Source organism: Hemicordylus capensis, chromosome 4 (genome assembly GCF_027244095.1).
Source record: "Hemicordylus capensis ecotype Gifberg chromosome 4, rHemCap1.1.pri, whole genome shotgun sequence".
Taxonomy (NCBI): Eukaryota; Metazoa; Chordata; class Lepidosauria; order Squamata; family Cordylidae; genus Hemicordylus; species Hemicordylus capensis.
Genome location: NC_069660.1, coordinates 96,750,883 through 96,777,604, shown reverse-complemented (window position 1 = coordinate 96,777,604; position 26,722 = coordinate 96,750,883). Strand labels below are relative to the sequence as shown.

Sequence of the window (26,722 nt, the reverse complement as noted above, 5' to 3'; positions counted from 1 at the left end):
GACAGTTGTCTGGGGGCCCCACTGCCTGGAGGGGCACCCCAGAGGCACCTCATGTGACTCCCCATTGCCCCCTGCCCAGCCCCATAGCCTCTCAGCCACTTGCCCTCTTCGCCGTCTCTCCTGCTTGTTCTCCTGGCCCGCAATCGAAGCAGCAGGCAAGCTGCAAAGAGCTCCTTTTCTCCCGCCTCGCAGCTGATCGGCGGGTGGGCGGGGCTTCCACCGAGGCCTCCCTGTAGGCCGCAGTGAAGCCTGAACTCGAGTAGGGCCCAAGCAAGCCAGGAAGGAGGAGGCAGCCAGTGTTCTCTGCAGCAGAAGACCCTTTGCTGCCCTGCTCAACCCAGACCAGCATTTGCCAGGTAGAGTGTGAACTCCTTTTTGTGGTTACCTTTCCCGCCCCCCGCCCCCATATATAGGGATCTGCTTGCCATAGGGCTTGGATATGGGGGGGGGAGGGACCGAGAAGTCTCTGAATATTTATTTTGAAACAGCTTGGAAAATTTGCTGACTTAAAAAAAACTATCTAAAAAGTCCTATAAGTGGCTTGTTTCATGGCAGAAAATTGCAAAAACTTCTGGAACAGTATTTTATTAATTTTATTTATTTATTCATTCATTTATAAATGCACTTATGTTCAAGTTGTTTTGCAACCCAGAAGGTCTGAGTGAGAACTGTGAAGCATGTGTGGTGCTTTTATTTTATTTTTCTTGTGTGTGAACTGCTCCCCAATAACTTGCAGGGACTTCAGGGTAAATCTGGCCAACATGTGAATGCAGCATCTCCATTCCAGAGGGGATGTGTCTTAAAGGGCTTTAAAAGCCTCCTGTGAAAAACCTCCTGGAATCAAACTTGACTGAATTTGTTCAGAATTCTGGGAAAACAAACATAGGCTCACCCTGCATGGTTGAAAGTCTCCTTTGCTAATCTGCAGCGAGGGGCCCATTTTAATAATTCATCTTTCTAGTGTGTTCTAGGCATTAAAAGTAATACAAATGTATAGTACTCAATGTATCTCACTATATACTGTGAAGTGTGCATGTGTGTATTCAGTGAAATGTATTTGCAGGCAGCATACTTATTTTGGAATATCAGACTTAAATCCTTGGGGGCCTGGGGTGTGCGGAGGCCCTGGACTTTGGGGGGGGGCATTTTAAAATGGAGATCCTTGTCTCTGGGCCCACTCCAACCTTGCTACGCCCCTGGTGAGGAGGTAATTGCAGAAATAGGATCTCCATTGTTTCCAGGGAAGAGCAGGTTCTCCTGGGGTGGACAAGAAAAAAGGTGGTGGTGGGATCTGAGCCATGCTGCAGTGGGCATCCAGTGAACAGAGTCCAGGATTGAGAAGCAAAAAGTACCTTCAGGGGTTGTGCAGATCAGGAGACTGGAGAAACAATCAGCAGCAGTGATAGTAGATAGTGATGTGCACGGTCCGGAGAAGTCCGGACCGGCACCAAAGGGGGGCCTTGTTTTTAGGGCGGGGAGGGCTTGCTTAGCCCTCCCGCCTCCTTGCCCCCGCCAGCGCCCGTATTGAACAGTATAGGGGCGCTGGAAACCAGCCGCCGCCCCCCCGCCGCCGCGGCGAAATAACCCCCAAAGCCAGCCAGCCAGCCCTCCCTCCCTCCCAGCTAGCTGCCCTCCCACCCACCCGCTCGCTCACCCGCTCGCTCACTGGATAAGAAACGAGAGGAGCTCCGGCACAGAGCTCCTCTCGTTCGGAAGGCCTCCTGCAGAATGGCGGCTTGCGCGCGCGCATGCGCGCGCCGCAAAGCACACCGTTCTCCGGAGGCCCGGTCTACCCGCCGGGAAAGGGCCGGGTAGACCGGGCCTCCGATCGCTGAGTAGACCGGGCCTCCGATCGCCGGAGGCCCGGTCTACCCAGCGATCGGAGGCCCGGTCTACCCGGCCCTTTCCCGGCGGGTAGACCGGGCCTCCGATCGCTGGGTAGACCGGGCCTCCGGCGATTGGAGGCCCGGTCTACTCAGCGATCGGAGGCCCGGTCTACCCGGCCCTTTCCCGGCGGGTAGACCGGGCCTCCGGAGAACGGCGTGCTTTGCGGCGCGCGCATGCGCGCGCGCGCAAGCCGCCATTCTGCAGGAGGCCTTCCGAACGAGAGGAGCTCTGTGCTGGAGCTCCTCTCGTTTCTTATCCAGTGAGCGAGCGGGTGGGTGGGTGGGTGGGAGGGCAGCTAGCTGGGAGGGAGGGAGGGCTGGCTGGCTGGCTTTGGGGGTTATTTCGCCGCCGCCGCGGCGGGGGGGGCGGCTGGTTTCCAGCGCCCCTATACTGTTCAATATGGGCGCTGGCGGGGGCAAGGAGGCGGGAGGGCTAAGCAAGCCCTCCCGCCCTTAAAGGCATACCCCCCACCCGGACCCGAACCAGGCAGGGCCGGACCGGTCCGGCAGTTCGGCCATTCTTTGGAATGGCCGCCGGACCGGTTCGGGCACACTGCTAATAGTAGAAAGCAGTTCATGCCCAGTAATGCAATGAAATGAGGTTGCAGGGACATTCACAAGCTTTGCAGGCTCACAAGCTTAGCTTGATCCCATCCTCATCACAAAACATTACACACAAGGAAATCTTATGTGGATGTAGCTAAAGGTTTATTCAGCAGCAACTCAATTTTCTCCTTTTTTTCTTTCTTTCTTTCTGACTTCTCCCCCAAACTCTCTACAGGATTCCCCTTGGGACAAATGTCCAAAACAAACAAACTGCAAAAGTTACAACATGGGGCAGGCCTCAAGTGCTTAATTTCTGTGTTTCAGACTTCTGTTAAAGGCACAAGGCGCTTTTCAGATTAGCTGCTCAACGGCGGCAAAATGCTTCCGTTCAGGCAAATTGCAATCTAAACGTAAATAGCAAAGTGTCCTGCAGGAGGAGCAGTCTCGCGAAAACGAACAACCTGAAAAAACAGCAACTTTTTAATGCCGGATATACATTATAGCACTATATCACAGCGATTAAATTCAAAACACGGCACTGGAAATATGAATGGCACCCTGCTGTCAGCATAAGGACTGCAGTGCCACAACAAAGGAAGTGCAGAAGCACACTTCAGAGATACGTCGTGACCCCGTTGCAGGGTCTAATCTGGAAAGTGCCCAGGAGCAGTACAACCAGAATCCTTAAGTCCATGTATGAAAGATTTGCATCACCACCAGAATTTTTTTTAGCAAGCCCACCACCCAACCACCAAATATTAAGTTCAAAAACAAAGACGAGTGCATGCATGCAATCTTTTCCACAATGGCAATGCATATTTTAAATTAAACATTTAAACAGATTTATAATCATTTTTCAAAAGTCTGTGATTAGCTGGTTACTTTAATATATTACAATTTACTTTAAGATTGCCTGATGACAGGAACAATCCCAGCCCAGCCTATTCTTGTGCCTTTAACAGACATACAGTAAGCAAAAATCAGCTGGTGAAGATTTTTTAAGGACATGGACATAAACTTTTATCACCGCTAATTGCTGCAGGTCAAATGGCTGTTAAAAGGCCTAAAGCAGATAATAAAGTTTGCAAAAGTATTTGGGAAGGAGGATTACACTTGGAAGACTAGCTCTGTAGGCTTGGCAAACCATGCGAAAATACACTCATGTGGGCCCATTGGAATGTCTGAGAATCACAAGATGGTTCTTCATTTCCAGGAAAAACATCAAATTGCTTTCCAGTGTGGGAATAATAAGATGCCAAATGAAAGTGGAAATCCTGTAATTGGAATAACCTATGTTTCAGATATCATGCTTTGTATTTTTGAAAAAGATATAATTCAATTATAGTTCAAAAAATTGGGGTCTGTTCTGTTATAGACACACACCTTGAGAAGCTGTGAGACTAGCAGGTGGTGGTTCATATGTGCACCTGTAACCAAAACAGATGTATATGATGAAAACTTGTGAACATATTTTTTTTCTTCTACATCCATGTGCATCTCTGTAAGTAAACAATTGCATTTGAATCAGCAGCTCAATTTTCATTTCTACAAGCATGGGTGTTTGGAAGAGATCTACCACCATGGGTGTTCAGAGGGGGGCCAGGGGGCCAGCAAGTCTCCCCTGATTGAGTCAATTCCATTGAATTCAATGGGGCTTATTCCCATGTAAGCGAGTATAGGACTGCAGCCTTTGCATCCCCCTTGAAAAACATCCTGTGGATGCCCATGTATACAGGCTGGCCACCTTTGTAATAGACAGGGATTCTGAGATTTTTACACCAGCCACAAATCAAATTAATAAGTGTAGCTTTTTTTCTCTTGAAGATGCAGTGGTGGAAAGAATCTTCACCTGTTGATTTCTGCCTGCTACTCAGGTTTTAAAGGCCTAGACTGCCCATTTAAATATATATATATAATGCGCCAGGCCTAATGCAAGACAAACTGACTACTACATAGTTCAATCATTTCCAATATTTATTAGCAGAAGAATTAAGCAATGACACACTTGATCCTTTCCTCTTCCCTGTTCAATCTTTAGGAGCACAGTGAAATTTAAACAGCACAGTAGAAAAATAAATAACAATTATTTCCAAGCCACTGCCAAACAAGAAGAACACATTGTGCTCGAAAGGCGAGTTAACATGACAAAATTGGAATGCTGCAGAAGTGGACTGAGCAAGTCTGGGCTAAGTTCAATAGGTGGCGTTACCTCCCAGTTCAAGCCACATTTACCGTACCACTGAAAAACTACCCAAGGTGGCCGAGTTGTGAGCCAAGCGTATTGTGAAATGGTCACAATGATGTTTCAGCCAAAGATAAATAATATGTACTGGGATCTCTTCTATCAAGCAAATAAGATCCCCACCACATTATGTACAAACCATATAATGAAGAGTGTGGAGCCAATTGGTGTAGTTTTATAATCAAAGATACTGTCAACAGGGGATAGAACCAAAGTTCAACCAAAGATGAAAATTGGAAATGACATTGGTAAAGCTAAATTTATTGCAGTGGGAAAATACTGAAGTTCATTGTGTGGAAAGTAATATAGTCTGTTTCAAACAAGTCGACAAGTCCACAATGGTGACCTGGAGCATTTCCAGACAGCAGGCTTTACCGTGGGTTTACTGCGAGGCTTTACTGAGAGTTTGAATTTCCAAAAAAGGGGGGGGGGGGAATCCGAAGCAGAAAGTGGATTTTTTTTTAACCCCAGACATAAATTGGACTACGCTCTAATGTGCAATGAAAACCCAAATCGTGTGTGAAGTGCTCCCCAATAGCTCACAGGGACTTTGGGGTAAATCTGGAAGATATGTGAACACATACCCTCCATTCTGGAGGAGAAGTGAGCTAAAAGCCCCATCTGGAAATGCTCCTGGTGACCTCCGTTTCAAGGTCAAGTGGACCTTAGTCTTAGAAAAGTTCCATAAATTTGACAGCACTGGTCCAGATGCTCCAGAATCCAATCTTCCAAGAAATATACAACTCATTTATTATCTAGGTTGTAATCATGTTTCATATAAATCGTTGGCAACACAACTTTTATCCTTTGGATACAGAATTACTACTGACTTCCAGCTGGTATATAAGTTGTGCTTGAGGAAAGTGGTGTTTGAGTAGTTTTTTACCTTATTGGAATGTTACAGTAAGTTGGTTCTCTTAGTAGATTTTCTAGACGTAACAGAGGTGGCTCTACACATTGTGAGTATTATACAAGCTTTTTGCTTGACTTTTTATAATATGTTAATTTGAGATAAGGTGCCTTTGTATCAACTTTTTTTTAGTTTTTTACATATGTACTTATTAAGCGTTTGTAAAAAGATGGAAACTTTTTACAGACACTACTTTAGAATATTTCTTTATCTGATTAGAATGATATAGTAAGCTGGCTGTTTTTAGTATATCAGGTTGAGAATACCTTGGATTATAAAACTATATTACTTTGTTACATACTCTTCATTATATGGTTTGTACTTAATATGGTGCGGATCTTATTGTTTTTTACTCTCAGTTATGGTTCACCACTTTCTGAATTCAGCCAGGATTCCTTCCATACACAAAACACTCATTTGATCACATTAATTGACCCTAGTACAGTAATTCTTGTCAAACTGATAACCCATCCTTAAGATTGATTTCTCTTTATCTTCAAGTCTTTGGTGTTCTGATTAGCCTATCTTGGAAAATAAGCCTGTTCACTTGCCCTGTACAGTGCAGTCTGAACTTTTGTTTTTTACAATAATTTGTACCAGAACAAGACTATATTGCTGGAAAGTTTGTTTTTTTCCATCTCTCTCACAAAGTTGGTCAAATCAAAGTTTCAGTTGATTATTTCTTCTGTTCAGTCAGGGTGTAGATCCTAACCCCGCCCCTGGAACATAGGAAACTGCCATATACTGAGTCAGACCATTGGTCTATCTAGCTCAGTATTGTCTTCACAGACTGGCAGCGGCTTCTCCAAGGTTGCAGGCAGGAATCTCTCTCAGCCCTATCTTGGAAAAGCCAGGGAGGGAACTTGAAACCTTCTGCTCTTCCCAGAGCGGCTTCATCCCCTGAGGGGAAGATCTTGCAGTGTTCACACACCAAGTCTCCCATTCATATGCAACCAGGGCAGACCCTGCTTAGCTATGGGGACAAGTCATGCTTGCTACCACAAGACCAGCTCTCCTCTCCCTGCCCACGCACACACACACCCAAGCATTTGAGTAGTTCCCCCTTTGTTTTATTAACTCCTCTCACAAAAACCTAATATTCTGCATTTTCAATGGTCAAAACATTTTTCTGCCCTCCGAAAGTCTCCCCTTCCCTCCTTGAGTTGCTCCTCAAGCTTTCCCTCTGTCTGCAACCCACATTCAGTTTTCTAGCAGTTACATGTTCTTTGACAAGAAACAGCAAGCAGAGATATCCTATACTCTGAATTATTAAATAACGCTGTTAATAGCTGTGTGATTTTGAAAGTTCAGCGGGTCATTTACTATGGAGATGTAGTGATGGGATGCTTCATCTATTGAATTTTGATTTGGCACAGAGTAGTTTCAAGGCACAGAAGCCTTGCCAGAAACAAAGAAAAAGTATCAACCTTGTTCTTATAGCAGACTCTTCCTGTTTCCATGGCCCTGTCTTCTTAAAATATTCCAAGAAAAGTACATTTTAAACTTCCTACCCAGTTAACCCTTCCTCAGGTAAAATATAAATGACAAACACTGAAATGCAGAATGTTAAAAGGCCCTAAAAGCCTGCAACAAACATTTGCATGTAGCTAAGCCCTAGCCTTCAGTCTAGCTCTGTGGCTTTCCATCACAAGAGAAGATAGACATCTGCTGTGCTTTCCATCTGGTCACACAGCATAGGAGGGCCATGGTAATAAATGAGTTATTCTTTCTTACAATTTTTCCATGCCTTGGCTAATAGGGCCAGTGTTCACTGTGAGCAAAGCAGCAGCCTGCAGATGTGCAGCAAGGTCATCCTTGTGAGCGGAGCCCTCCTCCTAGGTCACTGCGATAATTAAAATCAAGATGATGCATATACAGTAAATATGCATCTGCCTCCTGTGTAGGAACAGCTGCCACATGAGTGACAATATTTCAGCAACTTTTAATCTTTAAATGTATTGCCTTTTTTCTGGCAGGGCTCCTATGGACATATGAAGTTGCCTTATACTGAATCTCAGACCATTGATCAATCTAGCCTTGCACTGAGTTGAGTCTGGCAGCAGCTCTCCAAGCTTAGGCAGGTGTCTTTCCTGGCTCTCCTTGAGAGTCTTGTAATTCAAGGTCTCCGAGACTGAATCTAGGATCTTCTGCACGCAAAACACATGTTCCCCCCACCCTGCGCTATGGCCCCTGGCCAGTGCCTTCATGGCAGGCTCTTTTCCCAGCATGGAGCTGCAGTCATTGGGAAATACTTGCTGAATTTCTACCTGTTATGCAGCTGGTAAAAACACTGGTATTTGCTGAAGGGGGAACAGATGGCAGTTCTTTGTATCTTTAGTCACATACTGACTTTATACACACACAAGGGATAAAATATTTGATAAAATAAGATTAATGATTAATATAAAAGATACTTGTAGACTACTAGCAAATATCTGTGATAAGAATCAGAAGCCTTTTGTAAGTGTAAACAGATTGTTAGTAATTTTGGAAAATAAAAAGAGTAATGGGTTGAAGTTAGGTCAAACAGGATAAGAAATGCTAAGGAAGAAAAATCCACCCTTAGCCATTACATCTTTGAGAGAGAGAGAGAGAGAGAGAGAGAGAGAGAGAGAGAGAGAGAGAGACTGCTGTATTCACAGACTGATTTTTAAATGGGATAAAGTCCTCCCAATGATGACTGTAGCAACTTGATTTTCACACAGAGAGCCATTTATCTGAAATTGTTCCCATGTAAAAGTCTTCCAAGTTAACCATTTAGTCAGATAAAATGTTAATTCTGAAGGGTTCTTCTTTTACGTAGCACTGGAGATGTTCATGTGGGCACAATTGGAGACAAATAACTTCCCATGTGAAAATGAAGCAGTAAAGTCATTGCTGGAGGACTTTCATCCCCTCAAAATAAACATGTGACTCAGTTCTAATACTCCCCCATAAGCCAACAAATGAGAAACACCCTAAGAAAATAAGCTGTTCATTCTCCTCTTCAAGGTCCTCATAGAATCCAAATATAGACACATTCTCTGTAGCTTCACTTGTCTTTTCAACTGAAAAGCATTTTGTTTTCAGGGAGGCAATTGTATCTACCTCGGTTCCCATGTTTCAGACTACAAACACACAAGCATATTTTTCAATTTAATTATGAATATACCCCAAAGCAGCCCTTTCAACTTTGCTGTGATCTTGCGTCCCCCTACTAAAATCTCTTTGCCTCCCACCTTGAAATCTGAAATTATGCCCATGCTTGCTTTCACTAGATGTCAATTCTTCTCTAGACAAAAGGGAATTCCTCCTAACACTTCATTTACCATTTCAACAAAACTGTTTAATTTGCACCTTTTCATGTTGTATGCCTTTTACAGAGTTAGACAAAATATCAAGCTTTTGTTCACATCTTTGAATACTCTCTCTCTGACTCAGAAACAGTTAACTGAAAACTGACAACCAAAAGATCCTCAGTTGAGATGAACTGAAACAGGTCCTAGACTACCAGCAGAAGAGAATGATAAGGTCTCTCTTTCAGGCAATCTCTCTCTTTCAAACAATCTTCTCTTTTCTGTGATTGCTGCTCATTTCCCCATAATGGATACTTTGGCCTTCGTCTGCAACATAACAGCTTTATGGGATATTTATCTTTCATCAGCTGGAGTATGTGAACTGGGGGACTAACCCTTCCTTCTTGGGATACAATTGCATACATAGATGAGCAGTAATTACATGTTATGGCAGCAATGTATCATCCTTGCCCATAGACTCAACCACCTGGAATGTGGCATATAACCTTTTAAAGAGGACATTAAACAGCAGGACATTCCACATTTTGCTTAGCATTTGAGTGTGCTGGGCTCATTCTTTTTTTTCTAATTCTGAAATCCCTGTTCACCTCAAAGATGGTGTGGACCGCTCATTCCTTCACTCTATCTGTGGCATACTATCATCCAGCATCTATGCCAAATCCATTTGCTAAGGTCTGTTAGATTTTGCTTCAGTTTGGTTGAATTAGAAGACCTGCAGCTCTCTTTCAGATTCCTGATTCTATGGGATCAGGTCCTACCTGAATATATTTCAAGGGGCATTACCAAGTCCACGGACTACAGTAAAATCTAAGACGGCTAGTTGAGACAATACTGAGAGTGATCTTCTTAAATGCATGGAAGAGGAGCATAGGTGCACATGTCTTCCTGCCACTCAGCTTGCTGTCCTGCCACTGCTTAATCACATGGGAGGGACAGTTTGTCCACACCACCCCTCAATGCACTGTTTAAATACTACATTAAAGTGTGATTAAACAGCACACTGGGGGCGGGGCTCCTCCCTCTGTGTTTAAAAGGGCTGATTTGAGTATTGCTCAAACCAGCCCAAAGTTACAAGCAGTTTGGAGTCAGGCTGTCCTTTGTCCAAAAGAGGTATGGCCATGCTCAGTGGGCGAGCCTCTCCTGTCAAGCCTCAGAGTCCATTGTGCTTCTCCAGCCTCAGAAGCATGATACCTCTCAATACCAGTTGCAGGGAGCAACAGCAAGAGAGAAGGCATGCCCTCATCTCTTGTCTATGGGCTCCCAGAGGCATCTGGTGGGCCACTGTGTGAAACAGGATGCTGGACTTGATCCAGCACCCATCCTTGGGCCTGATCCAGCAGGGCTGTTCTTATGTTTAAGAGGTTTAAACCAGTGGTGGCCAACCGGAGTCTCTCCAGCTGTTGTTGGGACTGCAGCTCCCACCATTTCCAGCTGCAATTGTGTAATGGGAGTTGTGATCCAACAACAGCTGAGAGCTTCAGGTGGGCCACCCCTAGTCTAAACCAATAAAGAGTAAGGATCCCTGCTCAGTGTTTGCTTCACAAATAAGTGATTAAAAGAAGAGGAGATTCCTTCTGACTAGGTGGTAGCTGCCTTGCTTAGAAAGGGAAATTACTTGTAACTCCAAAAGCTTTCTAGCTCTCAGAACTTTGCTTTCCAAAATACCACCACTTAGTGCTCAGCAACACATTACTTTAAATATGTCATGCCCAACATTAGTGCTGACCTTTTCTTTTTTTAAATTAGAAACATTTCAGAATATTGCTTTTTCTAAATCCCATTTATCCAGAATTTAGTTTACTCATATTCACTGTGTGCACTGCCCTAAGCTTGTACCTGTGTTGCCCTATGTAAGTAGAATTCCCACCTTTCAATTATCCATACACTTTGAGGGTTCCTCCAAAGCATTTAGATATGAGGCCTATCAACACGTTAGCCACACACTAAAAAAGCAATGTTGAGACAGATCTCCAATAATTTAGCAGCAGCTCCTACAAAAGACAATACAGTAGTTCATGTTTCAATAGCTATTTATCCCTTTCCACAATTAATTAATTAAAGAAAAAGACAGCTATCAGTGAATGCACTCAACAGCAATCTAGAGATTCTTGAGCAGTGATAAACCAGATCCCTAGATCATCCTTCACACGAGCTGACACTCTCATAGCTAGGAGGTGGAGTGTCACAAACAACGCTTGCTTCATCCCATGATCCTGGCTCTAGCCTTGGTAGAACATTCCGGAACAAAATACTATCTGAGGAACTGCGTCTACGACTGCCATGCCACGTATCGTTTTCATCCACCACTTGATAAAAGGGTGGCCTGTTTTCCTTCACACCATGAGACTGTGTGTAGTTTGGGGCATTTTCAGCAGGCTGGCAATTCAAAGCTTCTTCATAGGTCGGAATGCTGCTGGCTTCCCAGGTACTGAAACAAACCAAAGCCAAAATAAAACACTTTTGTTATTTAAAATGTTACTTGAATGTAAAATAAGATTTACAAAGAGACACATGGGAAAGATTAATTAGCAGTAGTAGAGTTTGAGTGGGGACCCCACATCACCATTTTCCAGTGTTCATTAAGGACATTTTCATTAAAAGCATCTCTGTGCCTCGGTCACAATTCATGCACACCTGTGAATAGCTAATTCTACTACAACTGATTAAGGGCAGAAGTCCAATGTTTCTGTACATGGCCTATGCTTCCACTTCTGTAGTTTCTGTACAACATGGATCTTTGTATGCTACCACAGTATAATGAGTATCCAACTTTACTGTATTCCCACTGGTTAATTACATTGCGCAGGCTGCTGTTTGTATGCTGCTGTTCCTTTTTCCATTGTCTTTTGCTGAGCAAACATGGCTTGTGTACAGGTAAAACTTTCACATAACCTTTGATCATCTCACTTCCTCTATTTCAAGGAGAAATTTTTTTGTGGGTGAGAAGCAACAATGTATATTTCACTTTGAAGCAGGGCTAGCCACAAGACACTACATTTATCTGGATCAAAAGGAACAAATCAGTATGTAATGTGAGATTTTATCATCATGTCACAGGTATTGCATCATAGTTACACACTCAAAACCTAAGAGAGAACTAAAAAAAAGAAATTCTTGTGTGCAAGATGCACATTTTTTGAGAACTATCATAATATTTTTGTTATGTCAATCTGGATAGGGTGGGGGGAGGGTGAAAATTCAAATCCATCTTAGATTTTAAAAAACCTTCATTAAAGTACTGAGCTGGATCTTGATCAACTACAGCAAAAGGCTCAGTTGTGAGTCTGATGGCCTGGGCCTCCAGTTTGAAACCCACAGTGCCTATGAGTAAGTTTCCTGCTCCAGAGAACTTTTCCCTCCCTAGGTGGGGCTGCCCTTGAACAATATTCGGAAACTGCAGCTAGTGCAAAATGCAGTAGCTAGGGTTTTAGCTGGAGCTGCCCACTGGGATCACATCACACCCATTTTGAAAGAGCTGTACTGGCTGCCAATTTCTTTCTGGATCCAATTCAAGGTGCTGGTTTTGACCTTTAAAGCCCTTAACGGTTTGGGCCCTGGATACCTGATGGACCGCCTGCTCCCAAGGGTTGCTGCCTATTTGATGAGGTCATGCGGGGGGGGGGACTCTGCTCCGGGTGTCGACATTGAGGGAGGCTCAGTTGTGAACGCAGGACAGAGCCTTCTCTGTTGTTGCCCCCAGACTCTGGAATGCTCTCCCGGTGGCCATCCGTTCTTCAGTCTCCATCACAGTTTTTAGAAAGAGTGTAAAATCTTGGCTTTTTACCCAGGTTTTTATGTTATTGACTCTACTGCTGCTGCTTTATATTTTTGTGGTTATATTGTGCTTGGTTTGGTGGGTTGTTGTTTTTTTTTAAATCTTTTCAATCAGATCTGTATTTTTATATTCTAGTTTAATATTTTAATTGTGTAATTTTTATAGTCTTATTTTTACTTTTGTGTGAACTGCCTTGAGATTGTTTTAATGAAAGGCGGTATAGAAATAAACATTGGTCTTACCTGTGAAGGGTTCTTTTCCCATGTGTCTGGAGCTCATCATTATGGGTTAAGTATGGAGCATGCTCGGAAGACAGGACTGATGTCATTGAAGTTTTAATCTCCTGCCGCCAGGAGGCAGTTCCAGGAGTGTAGCAAAGAGCAGCAGTAGTAAATACAGGAGAGAGCTCCCTAAACTTCTGAGAAAAAATGAGTATATACAACTTGAGAGAAATACAAGAGAGGCGGAGAGGTTAGTGAGATGGAAATACCATATATAGGGAAGACTGACCGAAAGCAAAGAAAAACTGTCCACTAATAATGCCATGTAGCTGGCTCCACCCAAAAGTGGTTACCCATAGTACTATCCAATGGAAATAAGAGAAGGTAACATCCACATACATCCGGGTGGGCATGATGAGCTTCAGACAAAGGGAAAAAGAACCTTTCACAGTTAAGACCAATGTTCCTTTTCTCCCTGTGCTGAAGCTCACCATTATGGGACATGCTCAAGCAACCTAAACGTGGGAGGGAGATGGACCTATACAATCTGTTGAAGCATGCGGTGTCTGAAAGCTGCCTGTGGTGTGTGGAAGGAAGGAATATTATAGTGTCAAATAAAGGGAGTGATAGAGGACCAGGTAGCAGCTTTGCAAATGTCAAGTAATGGCACCTGGGCCTAGAGGTTCGTGGCGCTGTGCATAGAGTGAGCAGTGATTCCCCCTGGTACTGGGAGATTTAGGGTCTTGTATGTAATGCTGATGCACTCCCTGAGCCAACAACCCAACGTGGCTTTAGATACTTTTGGACCTAGAGAGGAAGGATGGAAAGACACGAGAAGGTAATCAGAAATTTTGCTGTGTGGCAAAGATAGGTGAACAGAGCCCTGCGTATGTCCAGTTTATGCCAAGTCCTCTCTTTGCTGTGGATGGGCAGTGGACAGAATAAGGGGAGGACGATGTCCTGGGAGTGGTGGAAAGTTAAACTGACCTTTGGAATGAATGTGGGATCCATCTTCAACACCACAGCCTCTGGCTGGAACAAGCACAATTCCTTAAGGGCCGATATGGCTCCCAACTCCGAAACCCTGCAGGCCAATGTGATGGCTACCAGGAACAGGTCCTTGTAAGAGAGAAGTGTGAGACTGATGTCTGACAGGAGCTCAAAGTGGGGTTGCGTCACTGCGTTCAGGTCCTTTTTCAGATTTCAGGATGGAAAACACTGGATGGGGGAGGCGCAAGGTTAGAGGCTCCTTTTAGGAAGCGAGATATGTGAGAGTGAAGAGAAGATAGGTCAAGGATAGTTCCTAAGTCAAGGACAGAGGCCAGCTCTGAAGCCTGCCATCTAAGGGTACTGGGCCTACACCTCCCTGAAGGAAGTTGAGGAACTCCTGCAGTGAATGGATTTAAATACTTCCTGTGGCCAGATCTGGAGAATGCCACCCATGTAGCCTGGTAGATCTGCTGGGTGGACGGATGGTGGGAGGCTAGGATGGTATCTCAGACAGGGGCCCTTGGCCACTAGTCTGTTGCACTCAATGTCTAGGGACAGAGTTGGAGCCATCCCGGCTCCAGACGCAGAATGGCCCCTGGGATAGAAGGTCCCTGCATACTGGGAGATGCCACAGGGGCCATGTGGACAGGTTGACTAGGTCAGAAAACCATGGCCTCCCGGGCCAATGAGGGGCCACCAGGATCAGGTGGGCCCGCTCTCGGATCAGCTTTCTGATGACCTTGTTGATGATGGCTGTTGGTGGAAAGGTGAAAAGGAGGCCTTTGGGCCAATTGGTGTTGATGGCTTCTGCTGCTGGAGAATGGTATTTTGAGAAGCAGCACAGGAGCTGGTGATTCAGAGAAGAGGTGAAGAGATCCACTAGAGGCTCACCAAAGTGTGCTGTGATCAGCTGGAAGACCTCTGGGTGGAGGGCCCATTCCACTGGGTCCACCGTCCTTCGACTGAGCCAGTCAGCTCAATCGTTCTCTGTCCCACTTTGGTGTTCCGATGTCATGAACAGAAATTTCTGACGTTTTTTGACATTTGTGGGGGGTGGTATGTTCTGTATGTGTGTGAGCAAGAGAGACTTATGTGCGCACACTGCCTTGATACTGCCACCCAGAACAATACTCTTTCTGCTCACTGATGATAAAAATTAGAGGTAACACTGGTCATGAGGTCAGATGGCCTCCTTGATGGAGTAGAGGGATTCCATCCTGATTTTTTTCTTCCTGACAAACTTGTTCAGAAGTTTTAGTTCCAGGACTGCCCTCCAAGATCTGTCTCTTTTTCAGGACCAGAAATAACAGTGAGTAGACAGCAGAACATTCTTCTGTGGAGGGTACTTGCTCGGTCGCCTGAATCTGAAGAAGATGGTGAATGGCCTCATTCATCAGTTGATGTTTAGATGCTCTGGTAGATCGAGGAATGAACATGTAGGAGTCCAGTGGGGTGGTCATGAAGTCTATGGTGTAACCGAGGAAGATTGTGTCTATCACCCATTAATCTTGGGTGGTAGACATGCAGGTGGGGGCGAAAAGGTGTACTCTGCCCCCAACCTGACCGGTGACATTGTTTTCTGCTCTGTTGGAAGTTAGATGAAGGTGCTCGGAAGCTTTCGGAGCTGCCTTGGTCTCTGAAGCTCTCCGTCCACTGAGGTCATCCTGTACCTCTGAAACTAGATGTGCAGAATTCCCTCCCTTGGGAAGGGAAGGAGCATTGGTACTGCCTGAAGGGGCGAAAGGAAGAGGAGGAAATCGAAGTCTGTGAAGAGCTGTGAAACAGTCTGTGCGAGTCCCTGTGTGTCATAGGAACATAGGAAACTGCCATATACTGAGTCAGACCATTGGTCTGTCTAGCTCAGTATTGTCTTCACAGACTGGCAGTGGCTTCTCCAAGGTTGCAGGCAGGAATCTCTCTCAGCCCTATCTTGGAGAAGCCAGAGAGGGAACTTGAAACCTTCTGCTCTTCCCAGAGCAGCTCCATCCCCTGAGGGGGAATATCTTGCAGTGCTCACACATCAAGTCTCCCATTCATATGCAACCAGGGCAGACCCTGCTTACCTATGGGGACAAGTCATGCTTGCTACCACAAGACCAGCTCTCCTCTCGTCGAAGGCATGGCTTTCTTTTTGTCCTTGGTCTCTACTAATATGGGGTCCAGCGCTGGACCAAACAGGTCTGATCTGATAAAGGGAGATGCCGTGAGTGCCATCTTGGACTTGGGGTCTACTTGTCACGATCTTAACCAGAGAGATCTGCACACAGCCACCCCGGCTGCCATGGACCTGGAGGCCTTCTGCAGGCAGTCTAGGCTAGAGCCTACTGTTAGGGCCACTGCCTTGGCTAGCTTATTAATGCCTTGGCGACACTTGACATTTTCAGGAGGGACCAGTGTTATGAGCTCCTTGGCCCATAAGATTGAAGCCTGGGCAAAGAGAGTTGGTAGTGGCAGCTTTGATGACTGTTGCCAATGCCTCATGCACCTTCTTAAGGTAGGAATAGCACTTCCTGTCCTCAGAAGATCTTAACTGATCATGCCCCTCAGTGGTTAGAATCAGCCCAACACCATCTGGGCAACCGAGACATCAATGCAGGGTACTGCCAGGGGGGAAATTACAATCTCGGGCAAGGAATAGTGTTTTCTGGGATAGCTGCTTACTGGCCTAGAGGAGGCTGGTTGCTGCCATTTGGCCAGCATGACCTCACGAAAGCTGCTGGGGAAGGGGACCGTGCAAGATGGGGAGTTGGCAGCAGAGAATACATTTTGATCCAGATGGGTAGCCTCTTGTACTGATTCTGCCAGGGCCACATCATTGATGGCTCTTTTAGCTTTTGCTAATTGGATATCAAAATCAGAGGACAAAAGAAGGCAAGCAGATAGTGTAGATGGCTGAGCTACCTCCTCTCCAGATAATTCCCCTTCCTCCTTGTCAGACCTATCTGGATGGGGGCGGGGGTGAATTAGGGTTGGACTTGGGTTCGGATGTTGGCATCTGGTCTCTAGGCTTGGCCAGTGGTGGTGGGGGGCACTATAGCTAGGCTAGGTTGGGGTAGAGGAGGAGGTGGGGTAAGTTGGGTACTCAAGGATTGGATGGAAGAGGGAGGGGATGTTTGGGAGGGGAAGGGGAATCAAAAAAGGAATAATGATGTTTTCCTTTTAAGTTTGGCCTCCAATTTTTGTTGTAGGAAAAGGCCACACTCAGATGGTAAAATAGCTTCCCTCTGTGGACTAGAGTCAGGAGAGGAAGAAGACAATCATTTTCTGGGTAGTCTGGGTCTCATGGGCACAGTGGGTGCCCCGGGTCTTGAGGTGGCATTGCAGGTTGCAAGTTTAAGGCACTGCACAAGGCTGAGCCACCCTCCCCCATAAGTAGTCTTAGCTAATCGGCTACATCAGGCAGCACAGTTGATACCGACCCTGGAACAGGGTTTGTGGAGTTAATTACTGGGATCTGTGGTTTGCCGCTCAGGCCTGCTGGTGGAGGGTCCAGTGGCATTCCTGGGAAAGCCGCCATAGATGGAGCTGAGTTTTGGTCACTAGCAGGCTGATTTGACTTGTCTGGCCAAGTTAGAGTTGGGCCAAGCCATCCTTCTCATAAGCATTGGATTTTGGTGCAGGGGAACAGCACAGACCAGCCAATTTCCCCTTGACACCAATCAACCCTGAGATGATGTTACTGGATGCCAGGGAATTGCCCGCTGGGCCCTGGCCGTCCACCTCCTTTTTGCTGCTCTGCACTGTGCTGCTTTCCAGGCATGGTTTGGTGCGCCTACATAAATCTTTAATAAGGCACTCGCTAAGATGCAGGCAAGTGGGTGATCTTTTCTTTTTCAGCAGCTGAACATCCTCTTTAAGGTGCTTGGATTTTTGGGAGGCTTTTCGCAGACTTGCAGCCACTTTGTGCGTCCCTGCCACCTTCGTGTGGGGAAGGGGACTGGGAAGAGTTGGGGATAGCGATTTCGGGGGGTGAGCTTTGTAGTCACAGGGGGACCTTCAGAAAGGTAACTCCCCAAGAGATCCTCGGCTTGTGCTCTTTCCATGAGTGGAGGAAAGGGAAACCAAAGGTAAAATACTCAAACAAAGGGCTACGCTGAATTGGTCAAATTGGAAAAGAAAAAAGATTTTTTGAGGGATTTTTTCAATTAAAAATGGGCCTAGGTCACTCTTTTTCTGCCCTGGCACAATCTAAGAGGAACAGAGGGGAAGTTAGGAGCAGAAGAAAAGAAAATACAAGACCCGAAGACCTAAATTTGCAAGAGCTCTCTCCATATGCTGCGTTCCGAGCGAAGACAGGACTGGAATTGGGGTCCGAGAATGCTCTGTACTTAACCCGTAATGATAAGCTCCAGCACAGGGGGGGGAATTTAAAAATTAAATTAAAAAGCAAGCGACATGGGGCTCCACGTTGTGCTGGATTGTCCCTAGAATTCCAGGATAAAAGCCAAGAAAAACTGTTCATGGTTTCACAATGCACTTGACTAACATGGCTTTTTAATAAATAACGTAAATCAGTCTCTCTCTTTGTAGCAGCAGTAGTACATTAATACTACTTAATATTTGACCAAGGTTTTAAACCAGTAAAAGGCCCAACTCTGAACATCAATCTATCACCATCAAATATTGCTGCAAAGCTCTTACTAACCTGCAGGTCTGTTTCTCTAGAGGTTCAACGGTGGAATAATGAAGGTCCCTGGAAAAATGGTACTGATAGCGTCGAGAAACGATCCCAGCATTTGCTGACCACAGGAGGCCAAAAAGGAGAAGGAGCCCACCAATTCCACAGCAAAAGAAGCTGATGGACCTGAGAACTGCATTTGAAGAGGAAGAGCTTGTCACTGGCTCAGCTTCTCCATGAGTTACAATCTTGGCGTCACTGCTAGTTACGACCCCCATTTCACCATCACTCCACCAAGCAAAACACAGCGTCCCTGTCACCAACAGGATAGCTCCAGTGATGGTCACTCCATGCCGCAAGGAAGCCGTTACCATTTTGAAGATGGAGGACTGTCGATTGCCGCTATTTCATAAGGAAATAGGTCCAAAGCCCTGGCTCATACTGGGGGGAGGTGTGTGGAAAGAAAAGAAAACAAAACAAACATGAACATATACAAACAGTTGTAAGCTGAAAATCAACCCAACATTCAGAAAGTCACTCAGAGTTCACTGAGTAGCTTAGTACATTTGTGTGATGTAATTACATACATTAGTACATTCTTGTGTATTAAGAATCCAAATGTCCTTTTGTGGCAATATGAAATGCCCTTTATACTATAACTATGAATATTTATATACCACATTTCAGCAAAAGTGATACAAGTGGTTTACAGAGAATATAAATAAATAATATGGTTCTCTGTCCCCAAAAGGCTCTCAGTCTTTTTAAAAGGTAGGAATGTGCACAAATATATTTTTTGATTTGATTTGTGCCCCAAACAAATCACAAATCATGTTTTGTATCCAAATCTATCCCCTCCAAATCACCCCAGATTCGATTTCTATTTACTTTGATTCGATTCATATTCAGACTGATTCGGACCACTTAACAAAGACCTAGGGGCACCAAATTTGGGTGGTGGGTAAGTCCCCATGGGTGCCACCTACCACTCAAACATCAAGGCAGTGGGACACTTGGTTGATTTTTAATGAATCTGTTTCATTTTTACTGATTTTGAACATTTCCGCCATAGGAAACAATTGTGATACAAAGTTGCCATATCCTAACCCTAAAACGGATCCCCAGCTTTCTTTAAAAAAAAAAAAAAAAAAAAAAGCTAAGCTTTAGCCCTTGTAGAAGTGGAGTTATGGAACAAAATGTCCAGTCATTATTTTTCAAGTGTTTTGATTCTTTGGTGTATAATTCTTTTCCTCATAATGAATCCCTATGAGGATTCATTGCACACCTTCATTTCTTCTGTTCATTTTGATTGTCACTGGACAGTGCCAACCGTCAAATGCCATGTGCCAACTACACCACCACCCCCAACTCCAAGGCAGTGGGGTACTCATTTTAATTTTTAGGAATATTGAAATGTTTAGATTTTTTGGTGTCTGGTAACTTTTCCTAATAATGAATCCCTATGAGGATTCATTATACGCCTTCTTTTCTTCTGTTCATTTTGACTCTCATTGGACAGTGCCAACTGTCAACTGCCATGTCTCAACTACACACACACACACACACACACACACACTGAGGTACTCAGTTTATTTTTTAGGTATTTTTGAAGTGTTTAGATTCTTTGGTGTCTTCATTACACATCTTCATTTCTTCTGTTCATTTTGACCCCACTGCTTTACAGATGGGGGTGGGGAATTAGTGGCATCCTATGTTCCAATTACCCTGCAACCCACAAGCCATTGGGTACTCAGTTTATATTTTAGGAATTTTTGAGGTGTTTAGACTCTTTGGTGTGTAATGAATCCTCATAGGGATTCATTATGAGGAAAGGTTATTAGACACTAAAGAGCCTAAACACTTGAAAAAAATCCTAGAACATAAACTGAGTAGTACCCCACTACATTGCAGGTGGGAGTGTAGTGTAGTTGGCACATGGCAATTGACACTGTCGAAAAGACAGTCAAAATGAATAGAAGAAATGAAGGTGTGTAATGAATCCTCACAGGGATTCATTGAGGAAAAGTTATTATATACCTAAGAATCCAAACACTTGAAAAATGATGTCCACACATTTTGTTCCATAACTCCACTTCTACAAGGGCTAGAGCTTAACTTTTTTTTTTAATGAAAGCTGGGAATCTGGGGGAATTAACAGGAGGGATCCGAATCTCAAATCGATTTGGATCGCATCAGACGTGATTTGATTTGTACCCGAATCTAGCCAATGTACCACAGGGGTGATTTGTTTTGTCTCCAAATCACCTGAATCAGCTAGATTTGGGTACAAATCAGTTTGTACCTGAATCAGTTTCCACATCCCTATTAAAAAGAGAAAGGAGATAGACAGCAGCAAATAGCCGCTAGAGGGATTCTGTGCTGGGGTTGGAAAGGGACAGTTGCTCCCTCCCTGCTAAATATAAGAAAATCACCCTTTTAAAAGATGCCTCTTCACTTAGCTAAAGGCATTATAAGACCATGTTTGATCCTAGAAGATATAACAAAATAAAATTACTTATAACTTAGGTCTGAGACCACTGGAATAGTTTTTTAAACATCTGTATTAAAAAAACCCTAGCATCCATGTGCAAGTTAGTCACAAGATACAGGATGCATGCATTATGTAAAACACAAGGCCGAGTGCATTACCAGTAGTACATGTCAAAGTCAGTCTCTCTTTCTTCGATAAATTTCCAAAGTTCATTTCAGATAATATCAGGTTCCATATGAATGTTTTGACATATCATGGATCTATATCCAGTAATATATAATTATGGTAGTGGTGCCTTTACAAACCCAGGTTTTCCAGCTTTTTCCTTGCCCAAGAAATCAACCAAGTGAAGCACTGAAAAACGAGGTAGCCCATTAAAATAGAGACATAATAGAAACTCCACAATTAGCCCTAGAACTTGTTTTCAGTACTGAGACACAGACTATGTTGTTATCATAAAGCATGTACAAGGTACTTTTACATCAATACTTCATAGCCACAACTGGGTCCAGTACATCTGAGAATAAAGATAAGATCAGGTAGAATGTATTTGTTCACACCACAGGTCATTTGGGGACAAAAGAGGAAGTTTCGGGGTAAGAGGCAGAGAAGGATCCTCACTCAGGGCAACTGGGGCACTGCCCTCCCACCATCCAAATGTCCCCCACTCTCTTCCACCCCCAATCCTTGCTTTGCTGAAGCAGTGGACACTTGCAACGCTTTCCATCAGCCAGGCAACAGGAGACTGGCTGTGCCTGTCACCTCACCCGTAAAATCAAAAACAAAACTTTGCTTTTTTCCAAGGTAAAGTTGCCTCAGGAAAGGTGTTGTTCTGCATTTATCACACAGTCACTCTCTAAATGGCTAACTATGTGCCCCAAAACCAATTGGAACATGAGGTTTTGTTTTATACTAGGGCATTGTCCATAATGCCTACAGCCAATCCCAATTTGCAATAGCTGCTTCATGCAATTGCCATCGGAAGATGACATGAGAGGGAAAGATGGCAGATCAAGATTAGATATCTCTTCCTTCCCTCTTCCCCTTCACTGTTCCTGACAGATTTAGCTTCCCTCAAAAGAACATTCTTTAAAGCTGATAGAACAGAGATAGGAAACCTGCAGCACCTTACTGACTGGAAAGAGAAAAAGACATTCAGAGTACATTTTAGACTCCTTAAAATGGAAAGCTTTGTGTTCAAAACTTGGATCTGCTCTGCCTAAACCTTTTTGTTAGACCTCAGAAGATCTAATGCAAAATATTAAAATGAGAATAAGAATTTGCCCCCTTTAGCATGTGGCTTGAGTCATCTGTTCTGCTAGCACTGCTGTGTGATATACCCACTCCGTTGATTATGGCACCCTGTGGTCTGGATTGTTTGGGTTGATCTGTTGAATTCTGACATGTGCAACTTCATGGTTCAGATTTATTATTATTACGGTTGGTAGTTTCCTTGCTATCCCAGCCTTCCTACAAGATGCTAAGAACATAAGAACAGTCCTCCTGGACCAGGCCAAAGGCCTATCTAGACCAGCATCCTGTTTCACACAGCGGTTTACCAGATGCCTCTGGAAAACCCACAGGCAAGAGGTGAGGGCATGCCTCTCTCCTGCTGTGGAGATGCTTACAAAGTTCTCCCCTTCATTTTATCCTCATAACTGTGAGGTAGATTAGGCTCAGAGATAACAACTGGCTTAGTCTAACATTCTAACCACGATGCCACACTGGCTCTCAAAAGACTGCTGTCCTTTCTTTTACACTTGTCCAACTCTGTGAAATCTACTCTACTACACTACAAACCTAAACATGCTCAGTAAGAAGTAAGCACCACTGGGACTTACTTTAGAATAAGCTGTTTGGGATCAGGCTGCATGAAAAGCACCTTCATTGACTTGGGCCTTAGTTCTTCACAGACATCTTACTAATGAAGGGAATGGATTTCTACTTTTCCTGTAAGGACCCACCTATTTCAATCCCTGATGTGGAAGCAAATTCCATTAAGCCAGGGGGTTCTCAAACTTCCCCAAAGGCCATTGTGGCTAGGAATGATGAGAGTAGTAGTAGTCCAGCAACATCTGGGGTTGACAGCACCAACTGTCAACTGCCATGTGCCAACTACACCCCCCTCACAACTGCAAGGCAGTGGGGTACTCATTTTAATTTTTAGGAATATTAAAATATTTAGATTCTTTGGTGTCTAATAACTTTTACTCATAATGAATCCCTATGAGGATTCATTATAAGCCTTCGTTTCTTCTGTTCATTTTGACTCTCATTGGACAGTGCCAACTGTCAACTGCCATGTGTCAACTACACCCCCCCACACACATACACACACCGGGGTACTCAGTTTATTTTTTAGGTATTTCTGAAGTGTTTAGATTCTTTGGTGTCTTCATTACACACCTTCATTTCTTCTGTTCATTTTGACCCCACTGCTTTACAGATGGGGGTGGGGAATTAGTGGCATCCTATGTTCCAATTACCCTGCAACCCACAAGCCACTGGATACTCAGTTTATATTTTAGGACCCAAGTTTGAAAACCCCTGGCTTAATGGAATTTGCTTCCACATCAGGGACATTTTGGTTCACACCGCTTTAATACTCGTGACTAAACTAATGACAACGGGTACAGCAACCAGCCTCACGATTGATAATGAAGACCTTGAAGTGGTGGATAGCTTCTGCCTTTGAGGATCGACCGTCAACAGTAAAGGATCCAGCAGTCTAGAAATATGCCGCAGATTAGCACTTGGTAGGGTTGCAATGAAGGCCTTGGAAAAGATATTTAGATGCCATGATGTGTCTATACCTACAAAGATTAGAATCGTCCAGACCATGGTTTTTCCCGTGACACTCTATGGATTCGAAAGCTGGACTTTGAAGAAGCAAGAAAGAAAAAGTATTGACCCTTTTGAATTTTGGTGCTGAAGAAGACTTTTGAGGATACCATGGATAGCCATGAAGACAAATGGACCATAGAACAAATCAATCCAGAATTTTCACTCAAGGCCCAAATGACCAGGATCAAACTATCATACTTTGGACACACTATGTGAAGACCCAGCTCCCTTGAGAAGTCCATAATGCTAGGAAAAGTTGGAGGAAAAAGAAGAGGATGACCAGCAGCAAGGTGGATGGACTTGATTACGACAGCAATGAATGCACCACTGAGAGACCTTAAAGGCCAAGTTGAAGACAGATCATCCTGGAGAGAATCTATCTATGTGGTTGCTAAGAGTCGACATCAACTTGACGGCACTTAATCAATCAATCACTAGCATCTGAGCAAGCCAATAGAACCACAATGGTTCAAGGACTTGGAGGAGTCAAAGAGCAGCCACCTCCAACTGATTAGTTTGAGTGGTCAAACAGTGGTAAAATAATAGTCAATTGTTTAATGCAATAATTTTAAAGAAGAGCGACAGACTTTATGCTAAAACTTGACTTTTAGAGGACTTCAGAGTCTACTTCCACCCAGAAGCTTTACGGAGTACCATACAAGATCACATGTGGTCTCTTCCTCTTCACACTAAAAGCAATGCGCTCTTGGTAGTCCTGACTCCTGGGCATTTGTAATCTATGCCACTGGGATGATTGCTTCTGAATTTGCTTCATGCTTCCTCCTGAATCCTGTGCTTTTGTTCAGAGGTGTGTTAGAGTATGTAGAAAGTAGGAGACGGTAGGTATAATGAGCATCCTGAAGGAATCCCATTAAGTTTCAACTCAAACAGATAACTCAATTCCAACTAGCTTTTAATGAATTTAATACTTCCAAATCATGCAACTGACTTACATGAGTGGAGGCAGAAGATTGCAAAAGACTGATCATCTTATGGTTCAAATGAAGATCAAATCCAAGATACACATTAATGCAGATGAAGAATGTTGGCTGGTGATCTGTTAGGTGAAAGGATGGTGAATTTACTAACTATATAGGGACTTTTCTGGTGAGAAGACTTCATGGAGGAACTTGCTGAGGATTGGAACTAAACAAGAAGGCAGGGCTGCTTAAACAGGATTGGTTGATTGAGAGAGGACTCTGCACATCTCTAACTTATACCCTGACTTTCAGCCCAATCAATCAATTAATCAGTCAATCTTTATTATGGTCACAGACCAGCATAAAGTACATTTTAAAACGTAAGCAGCAATAGATTTTACACTCTAAGACTATCATAAGATGATTTAAAATATACAATAAGAAATATAAAATACATTACTAACATAAAATGTTAGAGCCCCTGGTGGTGCAGTGGTAAAACTGCCGCCCTGTAACCAGAAGGTTGCAAGTTCGATCCTGACCAGGGGCTCAAGGTTGACTCAGCCTTCCATCCTTCCGAGGTCAGTAAAATGAGTACCCAGAATGTTGGGGGCAATATGCTAAATCATTGTAAACCGCTTAGAGAGCTTCGGCTATAGAGCGGTATATAAATGTAAGTGCTATTGCTATTGCTATAAAATGATTTAAAATATAAAAAATAGGCATGTGACTGCACTAAAAATCTAGCTATAGCTCTAATAAGAGACATAGTAGACTCTGGGCTACATTTTGATTAAACTACAGCTGCAATAAGAAGCATAGGAAGAAACCATGTACCAGTACCCTAGATCGCATTGCATGCTTATAAAGTAAGGGCTGACTTTCAGCCCGTTTAATTCCCCAAAGCAGATTACTCTCTCTCTCTCTCTCTCTCTCTCTCTCTCTCTCTCTCTCTCTATCTATCTATCTATCTATATATATATATATATAAATGTATGTCATCCCAACTCCTGTAGAGATGAGGAGCAAGGAGACCTCATTATTGCCATTGCTTTCAACTGACATCATGGTGTGTTAGTTAGATAATAGAGATATAAAAGGCAGCGCCACTTACACAAAGTCATTCTCTACTACTTTGTGGACTATCTAACAATATTTGATCATGGTCAAATAATAAGAGGTGGCCCACTGAACTGTGTCCCAGTCTAGATTGTCTCCATGAAGATTGTACAACTGTTAAAGCAACCCTGATCTGTGGGTGAGGTCAAGCCCACTTCTATAACACTTGATTCACATATCAGATTGACTATGTGTAGCTCACCTCTGATATGAAAGCCATTGCTCAGAAGTTTTTAAAATTCCACTGCTGCCAGCAATACTCTGTGGGTTTTGGACTGGACGCTGCACAAAATGTACCCACAGACCTGTGGCATACTATGATCATAGTAATTGCAAAGCTGAGCTGATAACCATGCAAAAATGCTTTGTATGAATCAGACATTAATCATAATATACATGATTGCAAGTGAAATTAAAGGGCAAAATGAAATGGAAGAAGAAAAGTGTTCCAAAAGCTGGATTATTTAGCAGCTATCTGCAAAGCGTAAAAACCTGTCACTGGAAAAAAGCCTCTAAGATCTCTTTTGGATATTATTATTAATTAAAAACTCCATCACCATTAGGCAATGTACCGGAGGGGGCAGGGGGCAATGGGAAATGAAGTATATACATATAGATACACCACTCTATTGTATCAGACGATCATCTTTTAGTCAAAGGGCATATATGTTCATTTACCTGAAGTATATTATTTAAGATCTGATGTACAGAGAAAACCAAAAAGAATATGGTACCTTCAAGGTGACTGAAATTGCTATTTTACACAACAGTTTACGAGCTGGGCCAATTAGGTGGAAAGTTGAATTATATGGCAGTGAAAGAAATCCTGTATGATCTTATCCATGTTTAATGAAGAGCTGTGAT

The 26,722-nt window shown here is 43.8% G+C and overlaps 2 protein-coding genes across 2 annotated transcripts in view; both read right to left on the bottom strand.

The window, feature by feature from the left end:
- BSND (barttin CLCNK type accessory subunit beta) overlaps positions 1-26,722 on the bottom strand; it is a 78,169-nt gene that overhangs the window by 37,412 nt on the left and 14,035 nt on the right. The window lies entirely within an intron of this gene.
- TMEM61 (transmembrane protein 61) lies at positions 4,394-18,858 on the bottom strand. The gene is made up of 2 exons (XM_053247458.1): positions 18,512-18,858; positions 4,394-11,308 (listed from the first exon to the last, which is right to left on the bottom strand). The coding sequence occupies exons 1-2, from the start codon at positions 18,856-18,858 to the stop codon at positions 11,017-11,019; spliced, it is 639 nt and encodes a 212-aa protein (XP_053103433.1). The 3' UTR covers positions 4,394-11,016.

Coding starts and splice junctions, on each gene's coding strand:
- TMEM61 (XM_053247458.1), bottom strand. CDS start 18,858: ATGGTAACGGCTTCCTTGCGGCATGGAGTGACCATCACTGGAGCTATC. Junction 11,309..18,511: donor CTAGAGAAACAGACCTGCAG/GTTAGTAAGAGC, acceptor GGTTTGTTTCAG/TACCTGGGAAGCCAGCAGCA.